The 27,579-nt window shown below is 42.9% G+C and overlaps 1 protein-coding gene across 3 annotated transcripts in view; it reads right to left on the bottom strand.

Moving 5' to 3' along the window:
* The window catches only part of OSBPL5 (oxysterol binding protein like 5), a 62,245-nt gene that overhangs the window by 22,205 nt on the left and 12,461 nt on the right, over window positions 1–27,579 (bottom strand). For 2 of the 3 annotated variants that reach the window (XM_086471994.1, XM_086471993.1), the window contains 5 exons: window positions 23,952–24,032; window positions 23,183–23,284; window positions 21,445–21,648; window positions 15,560–15,644; window positions 4,024–4,195 (listed from right to left, as the gene is read on the bottom strand). In XM_086471994.1, coding sequence (XP_086328120.1) covers window positions 4,024–4,195; window positions 15,560–15,644; window positions 21,445–21,648; window positions 23,183–23,284; window positions 23,952–24,032 — 644 coding nt within the window. The remainder of the gene's footprint in view (window positions 1–4,023; window positions 4,196–15,559; window positions 15,645–21,444; window positions 21,649–23,182; window positions 23,285–23,951; window positions 24,033–27,579) is intronic. The other variant, XM_086471992.1, reaches the window with a different exon arrangement.

Genomic DNA, 27,579 nt, shown 5'->3' on the forward strand with positions numbered 1-27,579 from the left:
ACAGCAATAAGAAAAGATTTTCAGCCATACAAGGAGTTTCAGAGGATCTAAACGGGCCCTGGATCTTGAAGAGTTTTGTTACTTCCTGTAGTTCGTCTTCCTCTCAAAGCAAGATTTCTGTCCTCAGTACATGGGTGTGTTCTGTCAAGCTTGAAGTCTCTTAATGACAGGCCTTTTCTCAGGCCATTGTAGGCATGTTCTAATTTTGATTATAGATTAATGCTGAAAATTCCCATTCCTTGTTCTCCCTCTCCTTTTTTTCCTTTTTTTTTTTTTTTTTAAAGATAACTAGGCATTGCTAGTCAGATTAAAAAACAAACAACAGAAGAGTCAGAACACAGAACTGGCAGCAGCTTTTCAGATCTCAACTTCCAACTATGCACTGAAATAAGCTTATGAGTTTTAACACGCCAAGCAAGCCACATTGTGACAGTCACAGCTCAGTTTCTGGAGAAGCTCAGTTTCTAGAGTTCTTTTGGAAGTGTCGTCTACAGCTTTCTGTGCCTTTAGAAAATCTCTTTTAACTCCATTTATATTTTTATATATATATGTGTATGTATGCCTATATGTCTATGTGTGTGTATATATAAACTACACGTTTTTTAAATTTACAGTTTCACTGTCAAATAAAACTAAGATCATAAATCAGAGAGTCAATGACCACTATACTCCAGCACTAATGATTTGCTATTAAACATTACACATTATCATTCTAGTGCCAGGATGCTACTCCTTTTTTTTAGCTAGCAACCAGCAAGTGCCATGACTGATACTACCGGATGGTAGGTGCAGGAAGTTATTAGTTGCTGATCATTTAAATACCTAATTTATTTCTTAATTTTCCAATGATCAGCTAAATATGTGAGTGTTTGTCTGTGGTTGCTATGCTCCCTTGCCTAGCGAAAGTTTTCTCCATGAGGTGAAAATGCTTGAAAGAACAGTTCATTATAAGGCTTATGGTTCACGACCGAGAAATATCACTTGTTTCTATTTCACATTTGTAAGAAGAGCAAGTGTTTTTCAGCGTCACCTGCCTCACATTTGGGAAATATCTGACATTTCAGTGGAGCGAACGACTCTTTGCTTAGTTTCCTCTGCTCCCCCCCATTATTTTTAAGCATTTCAGATTCAGTCCAAGAGGGAATTAAATTCACATGAAATGCCACTCAACCGCGCACTGACTGCGCACCAGCCACAAGCAAGGCAAGACTTCACACATCCAGAGCTGAGGAGCTGCTCTGGGGAACCAAAGGGAAAACAGATGCTCCTCATTCTAAGGACCGAATTTGAGATGTTGAAGTGGAGCCAGGCTCTTCTATTCCTCTAACAGAATCATCACTGAATATGTGCAATATGCTAAAAACAAAAGCCACGCCACGAGCTTGAACTAAAATCAGTGTAAAGACCTCCCAGGGGCTTCCAAAGGGATTCGGACCAGGCTTTAAAAGCTGGGAGGGAATAACTATGCTAAAAGTCAACACTGGATTTCCACATGAACATGAATAACTTGGCATTTTTCACAGCTAATTTACTGTTTCAGCATATTGGAGCTGTCTTATACCAGTGCTTTATTCTCTAGGAGCATTCCTGGAAACTTCAGTCAGTGACCAGGACTTCTTTGGGTTTGATACCGGTCTTCTACACAAAGCAAAAAAAAAAAAACCTTTGGCTCTTGTCAAACAAGTAAACCAGCCAGATTCCTGGAGCTGCTGGAGATAAGACATGGAAATCACAAGAAATACAACTTCATATGAAAAAGAAGAGTGCCTGGTGCCCTAAAGGCCTCTTCTCTAAAATCACAGATTTACTCAGCACTTTAGGCTTTGATTCACTTGCACAGTTCTCTCCCTCTTATTTTCATATGCTACTGAAGACACACATTTCAGAATCACTCTATAATCTTGACTTCTTTCCCAGCAGGAAAGGAGCAAAGCAGCCAGCAGACAAACACAACTTTGGCTCAATGGAAGATCTGCCTTTGCCAACTCTCTTGGGTTTTGTTCTCCCTACAATATCCTTCATCTCCCTTTTCTTTTTCTTTTCTTGACAGAGTAGTTTGGCTAATTTGAAGATAGAGTTAAATGTAATTAACTGGCCCCCTAACAACAGTGTGCCAATTTAATTGGTAAGATTCCCTGTAGGGAAGGCATTTAATTAGAATGATTGAATCCCTATGAGGACACCACTGTCAGTGGCAAACTAAAAACCCTTTGCTCAGCACTTGCACAGTTTTGGTTGTGCATTCTCCCTTGTTTAAATGTTTAAATTCCTCCACGGACGACAGCAACTCATCCCCCTGTCCTGCAACCATCAAACTCCCCTGGGCTTTAAGCACTGGGGAAAGTCAGGGTACACATTAAAACCAGTGGCAGGACTCAGAAAGGAGCGTGTATTGTCCAGACAACCAGATGCTGAACACCCAGCTTGAACCAGACTCAGCTAAAATCTGAGCCTGTCAGAAAAATCTGTTTCCAATTGTGGGTCCTCTGTCCTGCTGAAAACCCTGTGATGTGTGCTACTGCTGAGCCCCATAACTCAAGAGGGCTTTTAATGTTGAACAACTAAGACGTGAAACAGAGGCATCATTTAAGCGTCATCTACACATCGTATTTTGAAGAAATACTTTAATATGGTTTTAACTCTATCTTCTGCACTCCCCTACAGCAGTCATGGGTCTGCCTGAATGTTCTCAGCGCCACAGGCTCTATTTTAATATTGGACTTCTGTACACCCATCTGTTAGCTGGAAAACGAGTCCACTGCATTCCTGGATTCACTATCACAGCGAGCAGAGTCTTAAGAGACTCTCTCAGGCAGAAAAAAATTAGAAAGCAAAGTATTATGGAAGAAGCCCAAGAACAATAGAAGTATTTGCACAAGTGCTAGGGCACATGCCCTGGTGACACATCAGATTTCCTTCTCTTCTCCCACTGCTCTTCAGTAAAGCTCTTCTTCAAACTCTAGCTAAAAACCCAAACCGCAGGACTGGAGAACACATGCTGAGAATACCAGAGCCTTTCAGAGCAAAGGGCAGATCAAAATGCTGTCACCCCTTTGGTCCCATGGGACCAGAGATACCTCAACACTCTGAAGAGGACTCGGATCCCTGCTGTTGTTATAACAGAGCCTAAGAAAACCACTTAAAGATGAGGTCCCACTGTGCAAGGCATCATCTTTGCAGACTGCAAAAATTGCTGCCCTAAAAACTGTGTAACTAATGGGGCATTGCTGTGAGCCCTAAGAGTCAAATTCCTATCAGCAGAACTAGAAATAGACCCTACATCTCCCAGTTCCCACTCCAAGGGCCAAGTGTCTATACCACAGGGATTTTTGAAGTTGTCTATTTAGCTATGAGCAACAGATAAGGCCTGGGGTTTTTTAATGCTTACAGAGCTTTGATGTGAGCTGTTCCAAAATGCTGCAGTAATACTAGGAATATGAATAGTACGGCGGCTGTGGGGACTTTTTTCTCTTATGTAAAAATTTATCTGATGCATCAAGGAAGAAATTGGAAACCACTCAAAACCCGTGTAGAGAGAGAAAGTAATTATAAAACTAAGGATGCAGTGTGTGCACTCTGCTGACTATGATACAGTATTGTGAGAAAAGAGAACACATTATTAAAAAATAGACCAGACTCAGAGCCATATGTGCTAGCCAACAGACAGACATTGTTAGTGATTGTGTTTGTGTAACTACAGGTCTACTCTAGCAGCTAGATTCTGCAGTCTTTACTCAGGCAAACCATTTCCCACAGCAGCGTCTCCAGACAGCATTTTGGCCCAGGCAGGAGCCAGAAGAAAAAACAAGCACAGCCGAGGTTGCCCCCAGCCTGTGTGCTCAAGCAGTAGGTGACAACAAACCTCCTACGCACGGATTAGTGACGGACGCAGCCGAAGAACACACAGGCTGGTTTTCAAACGGGTTTCCTTAGTGGACTCTGGGTGGATTATGTTAAAGGAATGACCAAGCATGAGCCATGCAACACCACTCTGTGCATTAGGAAGTGATAGCCCCATCTTACTGGAAGAACTCCTGGTCTGAGATAGGGCTTGTGTGCAAGAGGTGGTTGAGCCCCGCATGTGCAGAATCGCTCGAGCAGTTCATGTCTCCATCCTTTCCCTGCTTGGAGGCACTGAGCCGGAAGAGGCTGGAGCAACGCAGGGCAAGTTCCAAAGCATCCAGCCAGCATCGGCCTGTGAAAACAAAAGGAATTATTTAAGCACAGGAGGGTAAATAAGATAATTCATGCATTGCTTCTCAAAAGCTTCTTGCCTGGGAGTAAAGCTCATTACAATTCAGGAAGTCACTGTGTACAACAATCTAATTTTCATACATAAAATCCCTAGGTTATCTTGCCAGAAATGGTGTGTTTTAGTGGCTGCATGAGTGATACGTCTGCATGGGTAACATAGTAGGACACTCAGTCCAACTCCCCCTTCCCTAATAGCAGCTCTTCCTCTGATCTCCCACAACCTGTTCACATCTCCTTTTGTCCCTTTCTGATTTTGTCCTAGATGCAGGAAATGTCTACAGCTACGGTGCTTTCAAACCCCCTAGCAGCTCATGTCTGCACGTAATACACTCCAAAAACACGTTCAGGATGGGACATCCCCACCACACACACACCACCCAACGGCAGGGAGACACCGAGGCACCACGCTGCACAGGAGAGGCCCCTGCTTAGCGTGGGATCACCGAACTACAGCCGGCTCGGGGGTCCCAAGCGGTGGGTAGTGCTGCTACAACAATCACTCCAAACAAGAGCCAGGATGTTCAATATTTGCCAGAATGATTAAAACTAAAGGGAGTCACTTATCAGGCTGTTTATTTTTCCTCTTTCTCTGTATTTTTTTTGTTTTTCTCCGTTCTTTCTCCCTGCCTAGTCCATCAGATAATCTGGGTGGAGCATCAGTTTTCCTTATCTTGTCACATCTTTACCTGAAGGGTCTACTTTGCAAATACCAGAAACTATAAGCACAGCACAGACACAAACTGCAGTTCCTATGCACAGCCTCCCTGGATTTTCTTAAGACCTGTGTAGATCCCACAGGCAGGCAGCAAATGAAAAGCAGAGGAATCTAAGCCGACCCTTGGCTCCTCTTGCAACGATCCACACAAGACTACAAAGCTGTGTGTTAGTGTTAAAGCCTAACCACCACGACGCTGGAGTCGCTGTATTCTCGGAAGCACCTGAAAATAGCCTGCTCCTGTAGTGCTGTCATTAACGAGGCCAAGACACCTGCAAACTGGCTGAACACTCAAGAATTGAAGTATCGAGGGAGTTATCCTCTAATTTCAAGCACGTAAAACAGAGTTCTTTATTACACTCCTCAGAACATATTTTGCAATAATTAGAAGTATGTTTGAGAGGCAGTGAAGAAAACAAAAGGATTTTGCTCTAGCAATGGCAAGTGCTACAAACAGGTTTTCCCTGGACCACGTTCATTCCTAGGCCCCACTTGGGAAACGTTTCCATTACATTCAATTCTATCGCACACTTAGCATCTAGCATATGCATAAATCTCGCTGGGATCCTGCTGTTCTCTTGGGCAGAGCTCCCATCAACTTTAATACGACCAAAATTTGGCTCTGTAAGAAGATCAACGAGAGTTTGAAAAAAAATCCAGATCATATGTACGTAAACAAATGTATATAAATTTGAGTAGCTTTCAGTGCTTGCTTTGGTACACAGCTGCAACCAGTAAATGAGAAAAAAAAAAAACAAAACCTTGAACGATTGCACATGAACGCTGAACGACAAAGACTACAGAGCTCAGTCATTTATTCTAATTTCATCGCATAAATTCCTTCAGCATCAGCTTATGATTTAATAATAAAATCACACATAATGGTTAATAAAAGAGTAGGAAGGTTGAAGGCTGTTGGAATTGATTTAACATTATTTTGTATTTAACAAATATTCTTGCATTAAGGCTTTACATGCAGAGATTTATTCCCTTCTCACCATGTGGAGGATTTGCATGGATAACTCATTACAGTTAACGGCTGCACTGAGCTCAAATCCACTTCCTCCTACATATCCCCTCTCCTCCAACTCACCAAGATGAAAACCTGTTTCAGCTCTTCCATACAAGGGAGCACACTCCTGCTTAGGCTCACCTCCTTCAGCTTTCCTCTCTTTCCCTTTGCTTTTCTTTTCCAGTTCTGTAGAGTGAGGACTGTATGACTTGCCATTTGGAAACGCTGCATATGTCAAGATATATTTTTATATTCAATGGGCTTTTAAAGCAGGTGCTTTGATAGGTAGCCTGATTTGCAGCTCTGAACGAGCCCTTTGGGGTGGCACCAGTCAGCTCCTCAGCGCCCTGCAGCACGCACAGACATTACGTTACCTCTGACGGTTACGGCAACGCACTGGCTGCGGTTACGCTTTCTAACAAGGGCGGCGAGGGTGACCCCGAAGTCTCCCTCAGCCATCTCCCTCACGTGCCCCCCCGGGGCTGCAGGCAGAGCAGGCCCTGCCGGCCGTGACCCCACAGGCAGCTCTCTCACCCCACACCGGCACGGCCACTGGTATTCACCGGCGCTGACATCGGCTCACAGGCTTGGCCAAACCTTTGGGGTCCACCTCATTAGCAGAGGAAATTCCTATGTAACATATCGAGGTTTTTATCTCTTTAGATAACTCCCTGGAACGGGTTATGAATAACTTAAGTATTTTTTGAAGCCTTATTCAAGAAGCCTAAATTGAAAAAGAAAATATTAAAATATTCATTTTAATATTCCAAGGCAGAGACAGAAAGCTTTAGAGGAACTCGCTGTGCATCAGTGGCCAGCATTACTTGTGCTCTGCACAACACAGAAATGGCATCAGTGTATACCCTTGTTTTCATTTCTAACAGAAAGTGAATTCAAGGGACACAGAGCATCCCCAAGCTAAGAAATGGGCCTTCAGCCATCAGGTGGTGCTGTGAATCCAAACAAACACATGCCACAAAACCAGACATGAAATATGGGATTTCCTCTGTAAATGAAAAGGTTACATTCTCTGCATGTCAACGGTGTGTTAATTGCAGCATAACACCATAAAATTACATCCTCTCAATTTCAGTGATTGCACACAAGATAAACCTGTTTCCTTGCTAAAGGGCTACATGAAATGTTTTTACATCTGAGTGATCTTGCTGTTGAGTAATATTCTTCTTTATTGTGAAAACGATACCAAAGTGCTAGCATTTGGATAACTTAATTGCTTACCTGACAAGTCTACTCACTCCCTCAGGAACTGCAGAAAGGGAAGAAAGTATGTGGTCACATGTTTAAGGGCTGTCATCTATGGTCACAGTAGTCTGCATGAAGGTTTCATGGTTACCTTAATTCTCACATTTCCTAATTTTGAGTGGTTGACTGAAGTCAGTTTTTTTGTATGCAAGGTAATTAGATCAGAGAAAGATGCAGTAAAATGTGGGTCCCTTCAGAGAGGAATGGCAGCCCAATATGACATATATAAAGGAAGCAAAAAGAGCTATGAAGGAGTTACACCAGTATTCTTTTAGAAGGTTTGAGGTTTTTAAAGATGCAATGTAAAACACTGCAATCAATTACCAGTTATAATTTTCTACAAATTGTGACTTAAAACAAGCGCATGTTTAAATTCTGAAGGAAAAATCCAAGAGCACATTGTCAGCCCATGGCAGAATCTCCCCATAGACTTTTAAGCTCTTCTTGTACCAAATCCACCTCAATGATTACTTTTGGACAATTTCTGCAGAGATCACGTTGTCTCAAAAACACCTGCATCACTTCCACCTGCTTGGGAGCTTTGAACTGAGCATTCCCTTTCAAATGTTACTTCTGAGCTTGACCCTTTCTTCATTGCATTTAGTATTTTGTCACTGGCTTCCAAGGGGCAGCCCGCAGAGTAAGGTCTTTCTTTTACCTGGGCTGTGGAGGGGGAAGGACGGAGGAGGGAGTAAAATAGTCCATCTGATGAAGTTTTCAACTTCTGTACGAATTTCGGTTTTGCTAACATTTGAATTAGGGGTTGTGAAACTATGTGAAACTTTGGGTCGTGAAACTCTGCATAGCCTGTTTGCTGATGAAAGAGGAATGTACAGAAACTGCAGGAGCCCAGGTACAGCAGGAGCTCCCTCAAAGCTGTACATACCAGACAGACATCAAGGAGACAAAGCTCCAGGTATCAAGGACACATCAAGGAGACAAAGCTATCTACACATGCAGATGTTAAGGAGATGCCAAGCAAACATCTACAGGACTGATTGTTACAAGAGGTTGTATCAGAAAAGGGGCCCTGGCTTGCACTCAAGAAGGAGGATTCCACCAGAAGACATTGTGAGGAAGACTATGGACCACCCTCGAAAGACCACCGACCCATTGGGTTCTGCTTGATAGAGCATGCGCAGGTAGGAAGGAACCTACGTAAAACATTTCTGGGAAATCATTAGAATAACACCGCCTTTTCGGGGAAAGGTGATGACTATATAATGGGAAAGGTCTATAAAGGCTGTGACCGTGCGACCAAAAAGCACGCTCAGCTTTGCAAAATGATTTCTGTGTGCACCCAGCGCTGCAATGAAGAACGCTTTGCTTTCTAATACCTCCAAATTGGTCTTGGAGAGTTATTGATCCAATATTTCCGTAACACATCTATGTGTAACGCTCCCAATATATCTCACAAGCCACATAGAAGGGTTTACAAAATTCAGCAACAGAAATCTTTCAACGAAGCTAACAAAGTCCTCAGTGAGGACAATAACAGGAAGAAATGACACCCTACACTCAGAGAAGATCCTCAACTCCGATGTGCAAAGTCAAGTCCAGCTGGGTCACTCGTATTGTCAGCTGGTGCAAGGAGGACATTTCACATCACCCATCTTTCAGGACCTGAGCTGGTCAGGTGGGTGGGTTGCCCAGCCACTTTTGGCTCCCTCCAGGAACAATGGGGAAAGAGTGAGACTCTTTGACAAGGCTGTTCCTAAAGTGCCGAAGTGGATGTCCTGCCAACGTGCTAGCGCCAGCTTGCGTTCCTGCTCTCTTTTGCAGCAGCCTCTCTCCTTGCACCAATCATCGGTTTCAATATTCATTCCCTACATCACCTAGGCAAATGATGATCACAGCATTTGGCATGTGACAGATGTCCCAGGAAAGGGGAATGTCAGAGGAACACATCTGCACATCACCCAGCTGTGCTCACTGTAAAAAAAAGAGAAAAAAAAAAAAAAAAAAGATGAAACAGAGGTGTCTCCCCTGAGTAGGCCTGTAACCCTTTTCCTCTGTTACATTTGTTTACAGTAAAACGATGACAGTCATCAGTGACAATTTAAAAAAGGAAACTCTTCAAAAAATCAGTTAAAACACAGCTGGTTCCAAAGTTCCTTCTCTCTTGAAAGGTTTGAGGAAAAAAAAAAGCTAATAAAGGACATGTGTTGCCTTGACTTCACAAAAACAAAGCTGAACATGCATCCCACATGTTTTGAAACCTTCTGTATGCTTTCTCCAGGCCTTTTGGCTCAGCAGGTTGGAAAAGCACCTTGTGGTCCTTTGAGATGACTCCTGCAGTACAGCTGTGCAAATGGAACCCCTCCGGCTCCTTGCAGTACGCCTCCCGGGTCCGCAGGGCACTGCTGGCACCATGTGGAAACCTGGAGGCTGGAAGGCTGAACAGGAGGCAGGCATGCGCTCACGCCAACTCTTTGTCACAGACAAAAGGAACTACTAAAACCAAGTGAAAAAAGCCATTTCTTCTCCCCCTTGGAAAAAAACGCACCAGAACAACTGCAGGTTGCTTATGCTGCTAACCCAGGCTCAGTTCAAGGAATAACTTCAGTCTGTCCTAGTCTTCAAACAGATCTAAAATTATGACAATATCCCACAGAAAAAAAACACCAGGCAGTAAACACTAAGCTATTCAGCTTCAAAATTCTTTACAGTCACCATCATTCACCTAGCACAACTCATAATTTGATGTGTCAAGTCTATCTGCTGCATTTTGTGACAGGTGACCACAGAGGAGCCAGCCAATGTTCTCTCAGCACTCACCGATAACAAAACTGCTCGAGATGGAATCACATCGTTGCACGCTGAAATCTCAGTCTGGGACTATACCTTTTTTCCATTGCATTCCTGTAGCAATGGCTGTAATGGATCTCTTGCCAATTAAGACTTCAAAAGCCTCACACCTAGTAACCACACATTCCTCCAGAGAGGCATCACTAAGGGAATATTATTCTTCTTGAATTATTAAAGTCATCCAGCTTTTGGCCTCGTGCCTCACGCTTACAAGATAGATGCTTTTAAAAATCAACCTGAAGCAGACTGTCACCTGGAAACGATGAATTCTTGCTCGAGTGCACACAAATCACGAATGATGAGGAAGAGGCTGATTTGGTTCAGTCAGTGAACATTAAGGTCATCGCATTCAGCTGACTGCTTATTTTGCTGTACCACTTGGGTGCCTGTGTGCATAATTTCTTACACTTCGGCTGTCAAGATGCAAGAACGTGATCTCTCAATTAGCTGCAGGTGCAATTTATGCACCGAACTAAATGAAGTCTGGTTGCAAATGCCTGGGTTTTAAACTCCTGTGAAAGGTTGTCCTGGGTTACAGTGTAAAATGTGCCAAAAGGAAAAAAAAATAAAAAATTCTATTACCATCTTCAGGAGCTGTTGAGACCAGGTGGGGCGGTGCTCTCTGCCTCCCCCCTCTGGACTATCTCCTGGTACTGGGCACAACAATGCCTTATCGCCTGACCCATCGGTAACTCGCTCCTGGGCTATCTCCTGTTAATGGCCCATCAAGGAACTGCCTCACGACTCCCCATCCCATTGTGAGATGCTCCGCCCGGGGAGGAGGGGGAAGGAGCCAAGCAGTCCATGCCAAATAAAAACGGAGATTTTGAACACCCTAGCAGCCTTCTTCCACTGGATTCCCAGAGGAGCTTTTCCCCCCACTGGAGTTCCAGAGGACAAGAACTACCTACCTACCACTGGACCTTCGGAGGAAGACCAGACTCTTTTACCTGATCGCTGCTTCCACAGCACTACATCCATCGCTTCAGGAGGACTGCAGCCAGCATCTTATCGGACTGCTACTGCCACCCTAACAGGGTGTCAGGTTGTATTCCTGACTCTGTCAGTGTAAACCAGTGGGTTGTTTGTTTTTCCCTGCCTTGTGTTATATATATATATATTAGTAAAGAACTGTTATTCCTATTCCCCATATCTTTGCCTGAAGGCCCATTAATTTCAAAATTATAATAATTTGGAGGGAAGGGGGTTGCACTTTCCATTTCAAGGGAAGCTCCTGCCTTCCTCCACAGACACCTGTCTTTTCAAACCAAGACAAAGGTCTAAGGAATATGAAGGGCAGACATAAAGCTAAGAAGGTAACTTCTATCTTTTCCAGTACTGCCAGGATTCAGTGATATATTTCATTATGAACTTGGTTTCAAATTGCAGTCTTCCTCCTGGTTCATTGCTTCTGTGCGTGACCCTTATTTCAATAATCTAATTTCCTCCCCAGATCAGAGCATCAATTCTGGGGGAAGGGCCAGATGCCTAGCAAAGAAACAACACCGCAAGCCAGACCATCAGCATTTCCACACAACTCCATTCACATCAGACAATGGAGACTACCCAAAGCATGCCTGAAGGAGAGGACAGATATAAGGAACAAAATTTAAGTGTGGTTTACAGTTCCACTGTTAAGCCTTTAACTCTTAGTAATCTGCCACTTTGAATTCCCCCAGTAACCCCTTTGGTGGCAGTGCCCATGGCAAGGTGGAGATCGGCACTATGAGATTTAAGCAGGTGACTCAAAATGCTTAGGAGGTCTGCGGGATCAGTTCGGAGATCTCAGGGGCAGCCCCAGAATTGTCTGGGCAGGAAGCTCGGGACAGGTTTAAACTACTAATTCTAAGCCACTCGTCAGCATAAATCTGAAGCGCATACACAGTCACCGGCTTGGAAAAAGCAATTTTCTTCTCTGAAACTGGTAAGAAAGAAATACCCTGTGTTTGTACAGGTTAAACCCTGTAGGCTGACATAACATTCCAGACGTCTTTAAAACACATCACAAAGCAGACTGATGCTGTGGACTGTGAATGTGAAATCTACTGTAGCTTGGCGGTGATTCCGCAGGCTGTCCAGAAGTCAGGACCTTAAATCCTACCAACAGTCTGTCACAGATGGTATGGCAGAGGGGAAAAAAGGGATTCTGAAATGCTGAGAGAAAAAGTAGGCCACGTAGCTGCTAATCATGATAGAGTTGCCTGGATAGCAAAACTTTACATCTAACATATGCTGCAACTCAATATTCCCCAGCAAGTCAGAGGCCTCCACGAATTACTGTTAAATTTGGCAAATGCTGTGTGGTTCATTTTCCACTACTAACATGGGAGACTGCGTTAAGAACATGGTCAGGACACCTCCTCAGGGATGCTGTAGATTCACAGAATAGCGCATCTATGGAGAAGATGCGAACATACTACAAAGACACGCTAACGTTATGCAAGTGAACAGCTTCCACCTGCCCCATTTGTGTCAGCTAGCTTAGCTCATTTTACCTTAACCTCCTGTCTCTCTCGACCACAACTGCATCCTCTATGTTTGTCCAGTGTATTAAAGAAATGAAACAAACTCAGGCACACCCTCTTGGAGAGGCCTCTTTACAACAGGTAAAGCTAGGTAACAGTCTACAACCATTTCTGGGCTTAAAATCAAATTGTACTAATTGCAAAGTACAAGCCTTAATTTGCTACAGTTTATACAGAGTTCTTTAAATGTAACAGTTTCTATTCCTTGTGTCTTTGTCTGCGTATGTTTTACACCACCTACTGACGTTAACACTGTTTCCAAGTCACCCACCTCTGAGTGTGACACCCATGTGTTTGGCCATTTGTCAGCACGTCTACACCGCTCAATGGAGCGGATACCCCAAAGTGCCCCCACGAAGGCTACTAACAAACAAAAGGAGCATAGCACAGTCACCATGCCAGGACAGCTCTTGTGTTTGGGAGGGAGGCTAGCCTGAGTGTATGAGCTGTTCTTCCCTCTTGTCTGCAGACTGACTTCCTTCCCCTCCTGCACAAGGTACAGCTACTTCTCACAGCTCACTGACCTCAGCTGTGAGGTCAAACACTCTCATTCAGCTGAAAATTACACCATTTTTCATGTTAGTATTTCTGGTGCAATACTATATAAATTTTTTTTAGGAAGTCCCCTGCTAAATGGACAGATCCCAAACCTTCACTTCACATCAGCTGTCACGGTCACCTCCTCAGACTCTCAGGATCTACCAGGCATAATGTGGGCACTCCAAACCTGTGCAGGTGGCTCTAGGGAATTGCTAGTGCTATTCAAGAGCATATATTATTTCACCCTTAATCAAAGGCCCTAGTTATTTTCTACATACACATTTACGATATCTAATTGAGAGGTATCTCAGCTCCTCCTCCTTCCCTTGATCACATTAGCTTTCCATCTAACCTTAAGACCCTACTGTAGAGAAGCAGCAAATTAAAGGAAAATTATACTAAATCCTAAAGTAACTCTACTTGGACCTTCCTGGCCTCTGCATGCTTCCCAAGAATCTTGGTCAATACCTTGGCTTTAAAAATAAAATTCCACTAACTCACTATTTTAAGCTCTTACGATGCCAGAGACATGTCATAATTCACTGGGCAGAAAGCTTCCCACAGGCATTTAAATATTGAAAATTCTCATGTACCAGATATGGTCCCTTCCGTGCTTTTTCAGCAGGTGGTGTATGACCCAGACAGAGAGATCACAGCCAGAAAAGTCTTACCTTTGATGATCTCTCGGGAGCCAGCTTGGGAGCCTTTATGGGTAAGGTTAGTTAGATCAAATCTAAAGCTATTTTACTCCACATAACTGGCCTATGGCAGTTGTCGTAAAAAGAGACAGTAGAAGTTCAGCCACAGGTCTCTTTGCCAGGCTGGCTTTAAGGTTTAATCATTAGGTTTCCTCCAGAATAACTGTTTTCATTTACAAGGTAGCTGAAATGCCAGAAAAAAGTACTTCATGAGACAGCAATTTGTCTCAAACACATAGAATGACCACATTGGTCTCTTTGCGCATTTTCTAATTAAGTTAATGGAAAGCCAAGTTACACGGATCTCTAAGGAGATAACAATTTAGAAAATGTGAATTGATAGAAAGTTGTTGATGCTATTTGGTTGCCTAAGAACTCTGTGGGACTGTTCCGTATATCTATTCTGTGGGCTGTCTGTACCACAGGGTTTGAAATGCCTGTAATTTAGCAGCTCTACCCCAAGAGCAGTTTTTTTTTCCAAGAGACTATTCTAACAATCTATCACCTTCTAGACAGGTGATATTTGGAGCCAGGTTGGAATCCTGCATTCCTTTACACAAATAAGCTGTACTGTTCCATAAGCATCAGAAGCATAATATTCAAAGAAACAGATGTGCTTCTACAGCTCTATGCAAGTTCCACGTATTTTCCTATCGTTTCACTACACAGGCATCTGCAAGCAGCTTTCAGTGCCAAGATGGTATCCCTCACTATGAACAGCCCTCTTTGCACAGTAGTAGGAAGAACAGTACGCCAAGCGTGTAATGAAGGAAGGTTTCCTCCTATTTTAAGTGCCATGTTGAAGGTGCATTTGGCATCGTCCCATTTCCAGCCTTAAAGAGGAATACGTAAAACTTAATCACTGGACCAGAAGAACATAGCTTTAAAAGCCCACTGTTTGCCATAAAAAAAATCCTTGTGTCCTTAAAATTACTTTAGATGAGACCCAAAGGAGCACATGGGCTACATGAACACCATTGGTGGGGTAGGTGAAAAGTATCCATAAAATGAACAGTCTGGGTTAATTTGCTATGGAAAAAAAAGTTCACAGTAGTCTGAAGGTCAAATGGAATGAAAACACGTTTTTAATCTTCTTATCTACTTATAAATCACTGATATTTTAGGTCCACTGAAGTCACTTATAGAGATTTTCACATAGCAAGCTGGCATGCCTGTTATGTACTGACCTAAATTTACCTTCCATAAAATTGTGAATTCCTAGAATAGTATTTTACATGTAGAGACACCAGCATCTGGGCCTGCTATAACGTAAACCATGGTACAGCAAGTTTACAGGAAAATTCTGGTGGTTGAGAGACATCTATCAACAGTTCTTCAATACTGCTACGTTTCCTCCAATAGATCCCTACCTAGCATATGTAAGATGTAGGCAGATAACCCACTAAAGTCTCTGCTGAACTGAAGAAACAAGTAAGCCCCCTCTCTCATCCCAATTTTGGGATCAACTCCTTTCATTCTTTAGTGCATACTGACTTAGTGTTTTTTCCCCAGCTACAAGCCTAGGTCCTTCTTGCACACACATGGCCAGAAAGGTGCCTGTTCAGTGAGGAATATGAAATGCTCCTGTAGTCTGCTCGACCTATTCTGACTGCTGCTAACGAACGGCATCTCAAGCTGGGTGACTTGCCGTTTCTTCCTTTACATACGAATTTCTTTTGCACCAACCTGTTTTCTTAACTAGCACAGAGTATGCAATCTGGAGAAAGCAAAGACCAAAACTTACCATCCGATTCGGAGGCTGCTCTGAAAATCAAGTAGCTGCTGGGAAGAGGCTGAGTGATCGAACCAACATTTTCTCCCTTTGGGCCCTGGAAATGCACACAGACAAAAAGACGTAAAGCTCAGAAGAAGCAATGCACTGTTCAATGTCTTTCTACCCTTCCTGGGCAGAGTGTGTATGTTTGTGAGAGGAAAGAAGGAAGGAGCAGATGGAGTAATTTAGAGAGACTCATTAGTAATCACAGTATTGCTGCTGCAGCTTCAAAGCAGTAATGAGCTCTGACATAAATGGGGCCTGGTCTAACCTATGCTCAGCCCAAAACCTACACTGTTTATTCAGATACCTCATTCCTGCCACTTGGAACAAAACCAGTCAAATATTTGCTATCAGCCACCTTTGTGCAAGGCCTGAATGGACTGTCCCACACGGTGCACGTCGTGTCTGTCTGCAGTCTGACACACTAGGCATGAAACACTCTTTATGTGTAACCATACAAGTGGCAGAGCCCACCCCTTGTGCTGTGAGTGCCTCTAGCAGAGAGGCAATGGCAGCCTTTCTGGGAGGAAACAAAGGGGAAACTCCATCCTGCAATCCTCTGTGGGAAAGGAGGAGACAGGGAAAACCACAGGCTGAGGACCAAAGGTCTCCCAACACGGGCACAGGCTGCTGGGCTGCAAGCCTTCACCTCTACCTCCAGACCCTTTGAGAACCTTTATGCTGCAGTGCCTGGCACGACGGCCACTTCAGGCTTTAACAAAAACAGGCTTTGCTTGTTTATGTTGCCTTTATTTTAGGAGCTGTGGCCAAAAAGATTATAGTGTCTTGTAAACATCCTCCCACAATCCCTTCAGCATGACCCTCCTGAAATGATTCCCAAGGTGGCTGCATCCATCTTGGATTAGACACTTCTTTGAGCAGAAGCACAGGCTCCCACCTTGATCTCCTCCCTGTTTTCTCCTCTCTTGAGTTCCAGAAGCTGCTAAGAAAAAGCAGTTCCTGTACCTGGTGAGCACAGCTTCACACTCTCCATGGTATGGACTTTATGCCATGACCTGAACGAAATAAGTAGGAGTCCCTCCTCCGCCCTCGCATTCCTAAAGTGACCCAGCCTCCTCCTGTTCCTTCTCTTCCACACTTAGTAACAAACAACATGAAAGTAGGTCCTTTTTCAAAAATGCAGATGTTATGTCAGAAATAAATGCAGAGCAGAAAACATCACCAATATTCCCATGACCACTACACCAACTGCAGGGTGGAACAAGCAGTTTTCTCCAGGATGCTCAAAAACAGATTTCCTTGAGCTTCTAGAGAATACCACACAATGCTGAAAATCTGTAAGTAAATTTTTGCAGTAATTTTGAGTATGACTCTCCTCCCTTATATGGGCCGTTGCAGTATCCCATCCTGCTCCTTGAAAGAAGGACTTCTCCCTAGCATTAGTTTGTAAGCAAGGAAAATGTGACTGCTACTGAAAACTGCTCCTGTACACAAGCGTCTGGTAGTTAAATGGTAAGTTTATCTCGATGTTTGGTTTTGAGCTCAGGAATTTGGAAAGATTGAAGAGTGCAAGCACAGGGACGAGCACCAAACTGTATCTGAGTGTATGCCACGAAGAGGCAGTACTGAGAAGACAATGGTCTCCAGTCTAGCTTCTTGTCTTCACATCTGTGCGGTCCTGCTGCTGCCAGGAGAAACTGGGATCCTTGTCACTTGCTTCTTTTTCCCCTCCCCTCTCCCACAAGAGGTTCACAAAATAAAGACTGTTTAAAGGCTTAACAGTCAGGACTGGCAAAGTTGAGATTTGATTAGTAAACCAGAGCAAAGCAGCTGAAGACATTACTAGTGACATGAATGCAATGAGGCATCATTCCCAATGGCATTTTTCAGTAGCTTGCAGCTGAGCAGGGTGTTTGAGAACTGTTGATAACGCCATTACTTGTGTTTTCAGTGCAGAGGTTGGTATTTGCTCGGTTGGAGGAAAAACCCCACAACCAAACAGTTCAGATCCAGAGAACTGTTACTAAAAAAAAGGGGAAGAAGGGAAGGAGGGGATAACACACATTTAGGCATGTGGATAAACACAAGGAGCAGCCAGGTCACTGTCAAGGAAACGTATTCAATAGCAAGGCATGCTCATACATGGAGGGGGCTGTTTCCCACAGAAAGAAGAAGAGAAGAAGAAAAGAGAAGCCATAAAAATACAGTCAACATCTCCACAGAGTAAATGAAGTTCTGTATCTGCACAGCAGAGAGAATGATGCTTTCTGTCTCCCAGCCTTTGAGCATCATGCCTGTTTAAAGTCTAAGACCTCCAAGACAACGACCATCTCCCACCAAAAGCAAGTGTTATCCCTGCCACACTAGGACCCAGAGCTCAGCTGCAGCCTCTAGATGGTACAACTAAGAAAGGATCACCTTCAGGTCATTCCCTGCCTTTACATTCGATTTGAGACTCAAAAGGCATTATCGAACAGGGGGTGATTAGGCTTTGAAAAATGGAGTGGACTCATGCTGTTTTAGATAGTATGACAAGACATCTCGTCTTGGGGAGTCACAACAAAGCCTAAAAAAGGGGGAAAAATCCCTTTCATTAACAGTACTGTGAATAACTGTTAAGGCTGAAGATGAAACTAACTGTGTTGTATGATGGAGTAGGACAAACAACTGCAAAAGCAGCAGCACAGGCACGTTACTAGAACTTTTTTCTCTAAAGGAATGACTGAAAGTTCTTAAAATCAACAGAATTCAAATTTTATATATTCCCAGATTCAGTGAGTCTGACCCCAACTCATCTAGCACTCTAAAAAAATGTCAGAACAAGCTGCAGTCGATAACTGCCTTCCCACACCATGCTGTTCAGCTAGCTTCTAAGCAAGCCCAAAGGGAAATACGAGCTATTCCAGGACATTTTTTTGGACAGTTGGGCAAACCCTGCCAGCTGATAGCCCTACAGTCCCTCTGTGAAGCAAGAGGACAGACACCCACACCCTCACACTAATTACTAGGTTGGCATTCCCCAGTCTCCTGCAGTTATCTCAGCAAAACATCTCTTCCCTGAAGCAGGGTGGGATCACGCTGCGTTCACACGACGGACAGAGTGCCTCTGCAGCAGTGCTCGCAGCACGCGGGGGAAGCTTCTCTTACTGCTGCTAGGACTGCTGACTGATTTTGAGACCTCGGTGGTTTTCACCTTGGGTTTACAAGGCCTGGGCAGAGCAAATAGGTAAAAGGTCTAATCCATTTGCACTGTGAAGGAGTTTCAGGCTAAAACTCTCAAAAAGCCAGGGAAGCAGTGCAGAGTAAAGGACTCTCGCACCTCAGCAATATGCTTCTAAGATAGCTCTAGCCACCAGAGAGCTTTACAGGAAAAACAGTTCCCTGATGCATAGATTTAGCTTTCAACTGTAAGTAATGGTCTTACATCTTACCTACCCACCATTTGAAAGGTGCCCCAAAACTTCCTCCTGTTCTAACTGAAGTTAAATGCCTGCACACCAAAGTGAATTGGCTAGCTGGACTGTGAACGCCTCGGGCAGTGCTTGGTCCAGACATTTGCTCCAAGGCTGAAGCCCGCAGTTAGGGCCAAACATCTGCTGACCGGCCAATATGCACAGAGGTGCTCATTAACTACCCTGAGTTAGCTGCAAGTCCACTGATGTGAGTCAAAGCTGAAAATCTTTGAAAACGTCACAAGCCATTTTAGCCCAAAGTGAAAGTGGTTTAGTCAGATCTCATTTCTGTTGTGAGGGACAGTAACTTGGGCTTTTGCTTAAGCTCAGGCTAATCTACATTTCACGAGAAAGAGGCTTTCTTTGCACAGTTATACATAACCAATTTAGATCAGTCAATTCTGCTCCAGTTGCTTTAAAAGAAGGCCATGAAATGACATAAAATGAAATTGTATTTTTAGCAGTTTGAGCCTTAAACTGTTGTCAGAGCGCAGACAGCTTCTTTGACATCAAGCAGTTGGATCTCTTCTTGGTGCGTATTTTGCTGCTCACCTTGTGGCTGAAAGCATCTATCACACATAACCATCCAGGCTGAGCTCAGGTTTCAGGAAAAAGCCTACCATGCAGCTCAAATGTATCTTTCTAAATATCTGTCTCAAGTGACTTAGAATATTACTTTGACTTTAAAATTTGAATCTCTTGGGACTTCCTCTAGTACACAAACGTTTTCAGAGATATATTCCCTTCATATTTAATATACCAATTCCTACTTCTGTCATATATTTTCTCAAGAGACACAAGAATTAGCTATACATACACATGCAAAAATACATATATATATTGATAAAAACTCCTCTTTCTTTTGGATGATTCATATCAAGCGAAGGGCATTCTACCACAACACTTCCAATCTGTCAGCAACACTACTTTTCAGTACCTGACTGCACTTTTGATTCTGCTTTTTCACGACCTCTCCTGACTGTGCTTTTCAGAAGAATTCAGTTGACCTGTCAAGTCACACAGAATTTTTTTGCTGATGGACAGCAAATGATCAACAACATTCCTGGGTGCATGCTCTGAATTAAAAAAGCATCAAAACTCTCAAAAGCGAGTAAGAAGCAAGATAGCGATGAATTCTTTGGGGTTTAAAGCAAAAGCAATGCCTCTAGGCACAGATAAGAGTTGAGCTACCATCAGAAACAGCAGCTCTTACCCCTGGTTGTTGAGGTTAATTTTAATTTTCTCCTCCTACCTTATTAAAAATTGCAAGACTTTTTTTATAGTGATGGTATAGCTGTGTTTTAAAACTGTTCAATTAACTGCAGGGATGAGCAGGAGGGAGCCTGCTTGATCTGCTCCCGCAGGGCTTCCCCTCCATTTTGTTAGATCTTCTGATGCCAGTGACAAACGCCTTTGTTGCTCTCGCATGAGTCTTTCCAAGCAGATTTACTCTGCTGACCGCCTTGCAGCAAGGCACTAGCTTGTAAGGCCTTGCTTACACTGGTGATGTCTCCTGGAGAATTTATGTCTGCAATAACTCTGCCGAGTCACTGGTTTTAATGGGGAAAGAAGAGCTCAAGAACATTTAAGTTTTGCCTTCAGGGTATCCAACAGATGTGGCTCTCGGCGTCTCTCAGGAGGTACTGGGGTCTTCCCCTTGGCTTATAGGCATTAGGTAATTTTTTTCTTTTTGCCTATTCTTAAAGTAAAGAAGGAAAAGAAATGCAGCTCTTTAAAATTTGCAGGGAGTTATTTTAAGAAGTGTGAGAAACTAATAATCATTTGCATTACAGGGAGATCCAGAGGTCACTGCAGGAGCTACTGTGTGTACAGGAAGAGACTGTCTCAGCCTGTGAGACAACAGACTGAAGCATAACTCAAACTGAAGGGCACAAAACCTGGCTATTTCCATTTCAAAGAAGAGAAACTTAAGGCAACCGATCCAAAGTCACACTCTTGTGGAACAGTCAAGGCTTGAGCAGCCCCCTGAGTTCCAAGTCCATTAGAAAAAAAAAGTCAAACTATTTGTTTTTTATCACTTTGCCAGCCCTCTTTCAGTGTTGTGCAAAGCATCTGATGATTTGTGTGTCCTTCTTTTGGGGAAGTCATTTAATTTGGTCTATTCCTCATCTCTTTTTAAAGATATAGCTTCTAGGTATTGATTTTTTTTTCCTGCGCTAACGTGTAGGAAATTTACCTTCCTTTTCTCAGTCTATGCAGGTATATACACACCAAGAATGACACATTTGTATAACTAATCACAATGCACCACGTTCCTTTGATGTCATATCACAACCAAGCTTCAGTGTATTTAATCTTTTTATACAGTCAGTTCACCATCACTAACAGCAAATCTAGATAATATCAATGCTAGATAATACTAGTCCTCAGACATTCTGGTGACCAAGAAGAGGTTGTTCGACTCATCAGGATTGTTACCTTTACAGCCCAGATTGATTGATCCAAAGGATGAAAAAGTTTAAAACAGAAGCCATCCTTTTTGGAGGGTCTCTCAATCAGCTCACAAGAATGGAGCAAGATTGTCCCAACCCACTGTCCGATCTTTGGCGTCTTATAAATCAGCAGCACTCCTGGTTTCAGAACACACCACAGCTTGGTCCAACTCTTCAGAGTCCCACGAATCTGGATGGAAGCAGGGACAGAATAAAAAGTTGCTCCTTAAAGGAAAACCAGCATTTATTCAGTATTTACACAGTATTTCCAGTATGTGTTTCTCCCAAGGCCAGACTACGATACACTTCCGTAGGAAAACACACTGTGCTATCTGAACAGTCTTAGGGATCCCATAGCAAAATCTCAGACCTTGTAAATCTGGCTATCAGAATCTAGTCTTCATATTTTTATTACTGGCTTAGTGTTAGCAGCTTGCTTAATTTTTTAGGCAACCAGCACTGCTGGCCTAAGTATGAGTGACTTGATAAGAATCATGCCGATTAGAACATGGCATAGAAAAATGTTACAGCTAGCCTAACCTGACTTATAAGTCATTTTAGTAGTGTTCTGCAGCACAGAGCTATTAATGGGTTTTGTCAAATACCCCATTTTTAAAAGCACCTTCTCCAGCTGGTTTACTTCTCTGTCACGCTCAACGCATACTCTCTCTTGTACAGAAGACATTAAATCTGATAGTGTATATTAAAGATAACAGCTTTAAGAATGGGGAAGTTTCTCAGTAAGGTTAGATTTTGCCTAAGGTCTTCTTGTCTTCAATAGGCCAAACCTCAAGTCTTATGTCAGTGTTCTGTTTTTGTGACCCAGCATTATTTGCTGCTGAACCAGAAATTTCCAGCCACAGCAAACATACAGCAGGTATTTTGCATTTAAAACAAAAAGTCAATATTTATCTATCAACTCTACACACTATAGAAACATTTTGTTGCCAATCTAATTTCTCAAATAAACCATATGCCTCTCACTTTCCTCATCTCTCCACTGGCCGTAGAACAATGTTGGAGGTTTTTCACATTGGTCAAAGGCAATTGCATTGTCTCATGAAATCCCTAAGGAAAGAGCTATGTGTCTGGCAATGCTTGTAAATTAAGTTTTGCCATTATGAAAGAGGCCACCAATTCACTATTAGTCAAGAAGACTAAATGGACCCAAACAAGGAGAAAAACGGTGCTCAAAGGTAACATCTCTCAATGTCAATCCAATTTTATTTTGCCACGTACAAAGTTTCAGGACTTCAAAGAGAAACTGTCACTAGTCAAGTCTTTGCACAAGGAGAAATTATAGTTGACATCAGGTCCAATATGTTTTGTTCTGTGCTGTGATAACATAAAATCCAACTGTCAACAGAACAAGCTGTTATCTGCCCACTTCCAGGCTGATACTCCTATTCCTCTTCAGTACAAAAACACAGCTACGGGAAGAGGACAGCAGATTCTTTCAGAGAAGAAGAAAGAAAGAAACTTCATCACTTCCTTTTGTACTAATTAAGGATACAGAATAAACAGATTGAGTTACGTTAAGATGGAAATTAAATACTCCCCATAACTCCACTTTTATAGCAGCTATTTAAGTATGGCTTTACAGCAACTTCAACTCAAAATTACTCCTTCACTCAAAAACCGCTAGTGCATAAGTCTCAGACACATCAACGACTTCTCATTTATTTTCTCCTACAGCCTCAGAAGCAACAGTCTGTATTAAATACCTTCAGCCAGTCTGCTGTGATCACTACACTGGGATCCTTTAGAGCACTGAAGAGTTGTTTGGTAGCTCTTTTCTTCTCCTGTCTGTAATTTTTTTTTTGTACCTGGTTGAGAACAGAGAAAATATAGCAGCTGTAATCATGGCCTCTTTTGGGGAGGACAGAACACAATGCATTAAGGACAGCTATGTATAGCACAGCTAGAACCTGACCCAGCACAGGTTCCCCAGAAACGAGCACAAGAAAGAACAAAAACATAACGAGAAAGCAGGCATTTTCTTTGCTCCTAAAGTTCCACTAAACATAATCTAACTTGGCTTTTCTTTGGGGGGAATGGAAAGAGGCTGAATAATCAGTCCTCCCCACCCCTCAAATTAAAGAAATTAACTCTAATTTCATCCAAACCAAATTATTTATACTTTTGGTTTGGTAGACGAGCAAGCGTTCAAGCAGTAATTTGCTCAGACTGCCTAGACATGCCCCTCCTAACAAGACCAATGAAGGATTACAATCCTCTTGAGGTGCCTAACGGCTCTGGAATATATGAACAGAGTGAAATAACAACACTGATTTGTTCTGTTTGCAGTATATAATCTAATCCTGTACATAAAGCCTGTAAATGCCCTTGGGCTATAATGACTCCTAGAAGAGTCAGAGGCTTCTCAGGGTCTTGGGAAATGACTCAGAGCAGTTCCCAATGGTTTGTTTGGAAGGTACTACTTGTTTTGTAAAAGAAAGTCAGCTGATGCTGACTTGGCTGCTTTGCACATACCTTCAGTGTTTCCTTCTTTGTGAATTTGGCTGTGGGAGACACACACTCTTTGTCAGACCCATTGCAAAGCTTATATTCGATCTAAAAAAAGAAGGAGAGAGAAAATAAGAATGTATTAACATGAAGATGTTCAAGTCATGCTCTAATGAAGAGTCGTTTATATCTTCCAGGAATCCATGAAAGAGCTGATGGCAGATTTCAGCAGCAGAACACCAGGCAGGCACAGAAAACTCATATTTGCAGTGCAGTCCAAACTTTTTTTATACTCAGTTAGTTGAAAAATTCCCCAGCCAGTTTTCTTCATATTTCTCCCATGCAGATGTTAATCTTGTTAAAATAAAATAAAAAAACCCAAACCCCAAACAAACCCCCTATTCTACTTGTAACTTTGAAAACTGCCCATCTCTTCTCAGTTATGAAGCATTTCAATTACTGGAGTAAAAATTACGGGGAAGCTGGTATAGATCTTTCAGAACTAGACTTGATATTGGCAATGACTGTTGCCTTAGCTGAAATGTCCAGAAACATGAGTGGGCAAGAAATGACCTAATCATGTTACAGATAATACAGGAAACCATCATCATCTTGGCCTTGTGAAGCGAGGCACAAAATATACAGTCACTTCAAATCATGTTTGATAGTGTCAGTGCTGTTTAAACTAATTTTCAGAGGCTACAGACTGATCTTATGATTGTGCTGATGGGCTGAAAAAATGCTTTACTTTTGTCAGATATGGTCACAATATCGCTGGTCTTAAAATAATGTATGCTTAGAGAGTATAGCTCTCTGGAGCCCAACTCACAACAAGGACCCCTGGACAGGTACTGTCAGCAAATTGTCCAAAACTTGGCCAGGGTTAGTGGCATGAGAATTATGGTACAGCCTGGACTCTGCTACTTTTTATGTGACCTTGGGGAAGTTACTTTCTCTCTCTCTACCTCTTTTCCTTCCAACCTTTCATGTGTCTGATGCATTCAGACTGAGATCTTCTGGGGTCAGGCACTGTCTCTCCTACTTACACATGACAGTTTAATAAAAAGGCTCAGCCCTCAGCCACCTTGATTTAATAAGTATGATACATAAATGAGCTTTACTAAGGAAAAAAAATGCATCAAAGATAGTTCCCATCACTACTGTCATGTGAAACAAAGCCACTGGGCTCTCAGACTCTCTCTCCTTTACGGCATGAGTTGATGTAATCATTTCACAGCACCTTCAGTTTTGAGGCCCACTTTCTTTTTCCCTCCCAGTGACACAGAAACCTTTCCAGCTACTACAGCCACCAACTATGGTGAAGGTTAGTGTGAGCACGAAAATATTTAATGACACCTGGACCAGTCCTTTTCACATGATTTAGATAAAAACATGCAAAGGCATGACCAGATCACAGCAAACAGGCCATCAACTATGCTTTGGAGACTGTGGCAGGAGCAAAAGTGGGAGATAAGGGTACATGCTCAGCTGAGCAAAACTCTTTGTGGATGATGCAGGGTTAGAAATTAGGGGCAGAAGGTGCAATGTGCAACAGAGCCAGGGTCACTGCAGCACCTATTACTTGTTCTCACATACCCTTAAGGCAGTCTTTTCACTAAAAACAAAACTACACATAATACTTCAGAATAAATACAGAAATGAAAACTCTATGAAGGCGTGTGAAGATCAGTGAAGTCCCTGGTCTGACTGTCCAGCTTACAAGTCAAGTGGCATTGGATCCACTCAAAGTAAATGCCAGCTCTTGGACTCCTGCAAACTGTCCAAAATTGATCATTTTTGTTTTAACAGAAAGATAAGCCTGCCTCCTGCACCTGCAATGCAGTCTCTGATGCATATTTTGTATTTCTGTGCATGGGACTTCACATACGGTGGGGACCACTGCACAGCTACAACGTCTGAGCAGAGAATTGTACCCACAGGGTCTTTGTCACATTTCAAAGGGCAGTGGCAGACATTTGGGAGATATGCTACAAGATTTTCTTTATGAGGAAACACTTCTAAGTGCTTAAATGTCTCTGAGCGAGAATCCTTCAGAATTATTAGGAGACTATGCTTTCATGATTTGAGAAGTGTGTCCTCTGAAACTGGTCAGAAGAATTCTCCCCCTTTATCCCAATTAGCACAGAGAATGTCCTGTCCTTGAGATACAACTATGAGCCACCTGTTTGTTGGCGATTTCACTCCCTCCAGCCTGAGAGATCAGACACAGAGAGAAACACGGCGTACTATTCCTCATTAGCCAGCATGAGAAGCAGAAAAAACACAGATGTCCCATTGATTCTAGGAAATCCTGCTCAGGTGTCTGCAAAGCATCAGGATATAATGCATGCTTTTTGCTTAACTAATTATTCCTAGTGTAGTGATAGGATGAGGGGTAATGTTTTCAAACTGAAACAGGGTAGATTTAGATTAGATGTTAGGAAGTAGTTCTTTTCTGTGAGGGTGGTGAGACACTGGATGGGGTTGTCCAGTGCACCTGTGGCTGCCCCCTCCCTGGCAGTGTTCAAGGTCAGGTTGGACGGGGCTGGGAGCAACCTGGTCTGGTGGGAGGTGTCCCTGCCCACGGCAGGGGAGTTGGAACTGGGTGGTCTTTAAGGTCCCTCACAACCCAAACCATTCTGTGATTCTATGACCCTAATTAAAATAAGCTACAGCCACTTGTTGTCTAGACAATTTATATAGCACTTATATAAAGAATAAAACTTTGGCCCCTAAGCTCACTTGGCTTGAGCAAATTGAAGATGAATTCAGAAAGGCTTTGAACAACTACTGCAAACCACGCAAACCTGAGCCCTAAACCCTCTGCTCATGGAGAACCAGCATTAACACAGAGAGGGGCAACTTTCACTGCTCTACCAGTCACATCTGCCTCCTCAGAGTCTCTCTGGGTCATGCCAAAAATAGAGTTAAAAATCCACAAGACTTAAAACCTGGGACATTTACACAGAGAGACATTGATTCTGCCTCTTCAGGAGAGCTGACTCGTAGCTCCATGACCAAGGACACCACATGCCCCACGCCAGCTGGTACGGCTATCTGTGTTACAAAGCTGCAGCACCCAACAGCAGATGAAAGGATAATCTCCCCTCACACCACCATCGCCCTTAGAAGCTCAATAACTATAGCGAGTGAAACTTGTGTGATGAACAGTGCAGCTCCCTGAGATGGTTATAAAATAACCAAGCTTTATGAAGAGAGAGAAAATTTTACTGAAATCAAGCCATGGTTTTAACTAGGAGCCATGGACAAGCTTTCAGATGTGCCTGACCTGGGACTCCTGTTTTCAGACACTTGATGCTGTTCCTCAGTTACTTCTCCAAGGAGGCAAACTGATTGCTTCTCCCTGCCCTTCACTTCTTCTTACGCTTATGAGGATGCATCATCATAGATCCTAAATAGCAGTTTGCTTGCAAGTGATCTCCAGGTCTACAGAGTTAAAAGCATTGCATTTCTGGGTTTCAAGTTCCTGCCTTTTCACAGGGAAGGTGGGAACTAAGGCCCCAGGACTGCATACCATAGGCCCCCATGCTGCTGACAGCAAGGTACAGTTCCTCCAGATTTAAACTCCTAAGTGACTTGAAGTAATAAGATTTCATGTTTTCACATGAACCAGCCTTAACAGTTTTGATTGTAC

This window comes from Leptosomus discolor, chromosome 12, assembly GCF_034619465.1.
Source record: "Leptosomus discolor isolate bLepDis1 chromosome 12, bLepDis1.hap2, whole genome shotgun sequence".
Classification (NCBI taxonomy): Eukaryota; Metazoa; Chordata; class Aves; order Leptosomiformes; family Leptosomidae; genus Leptosomus; species Leptosomus discolor.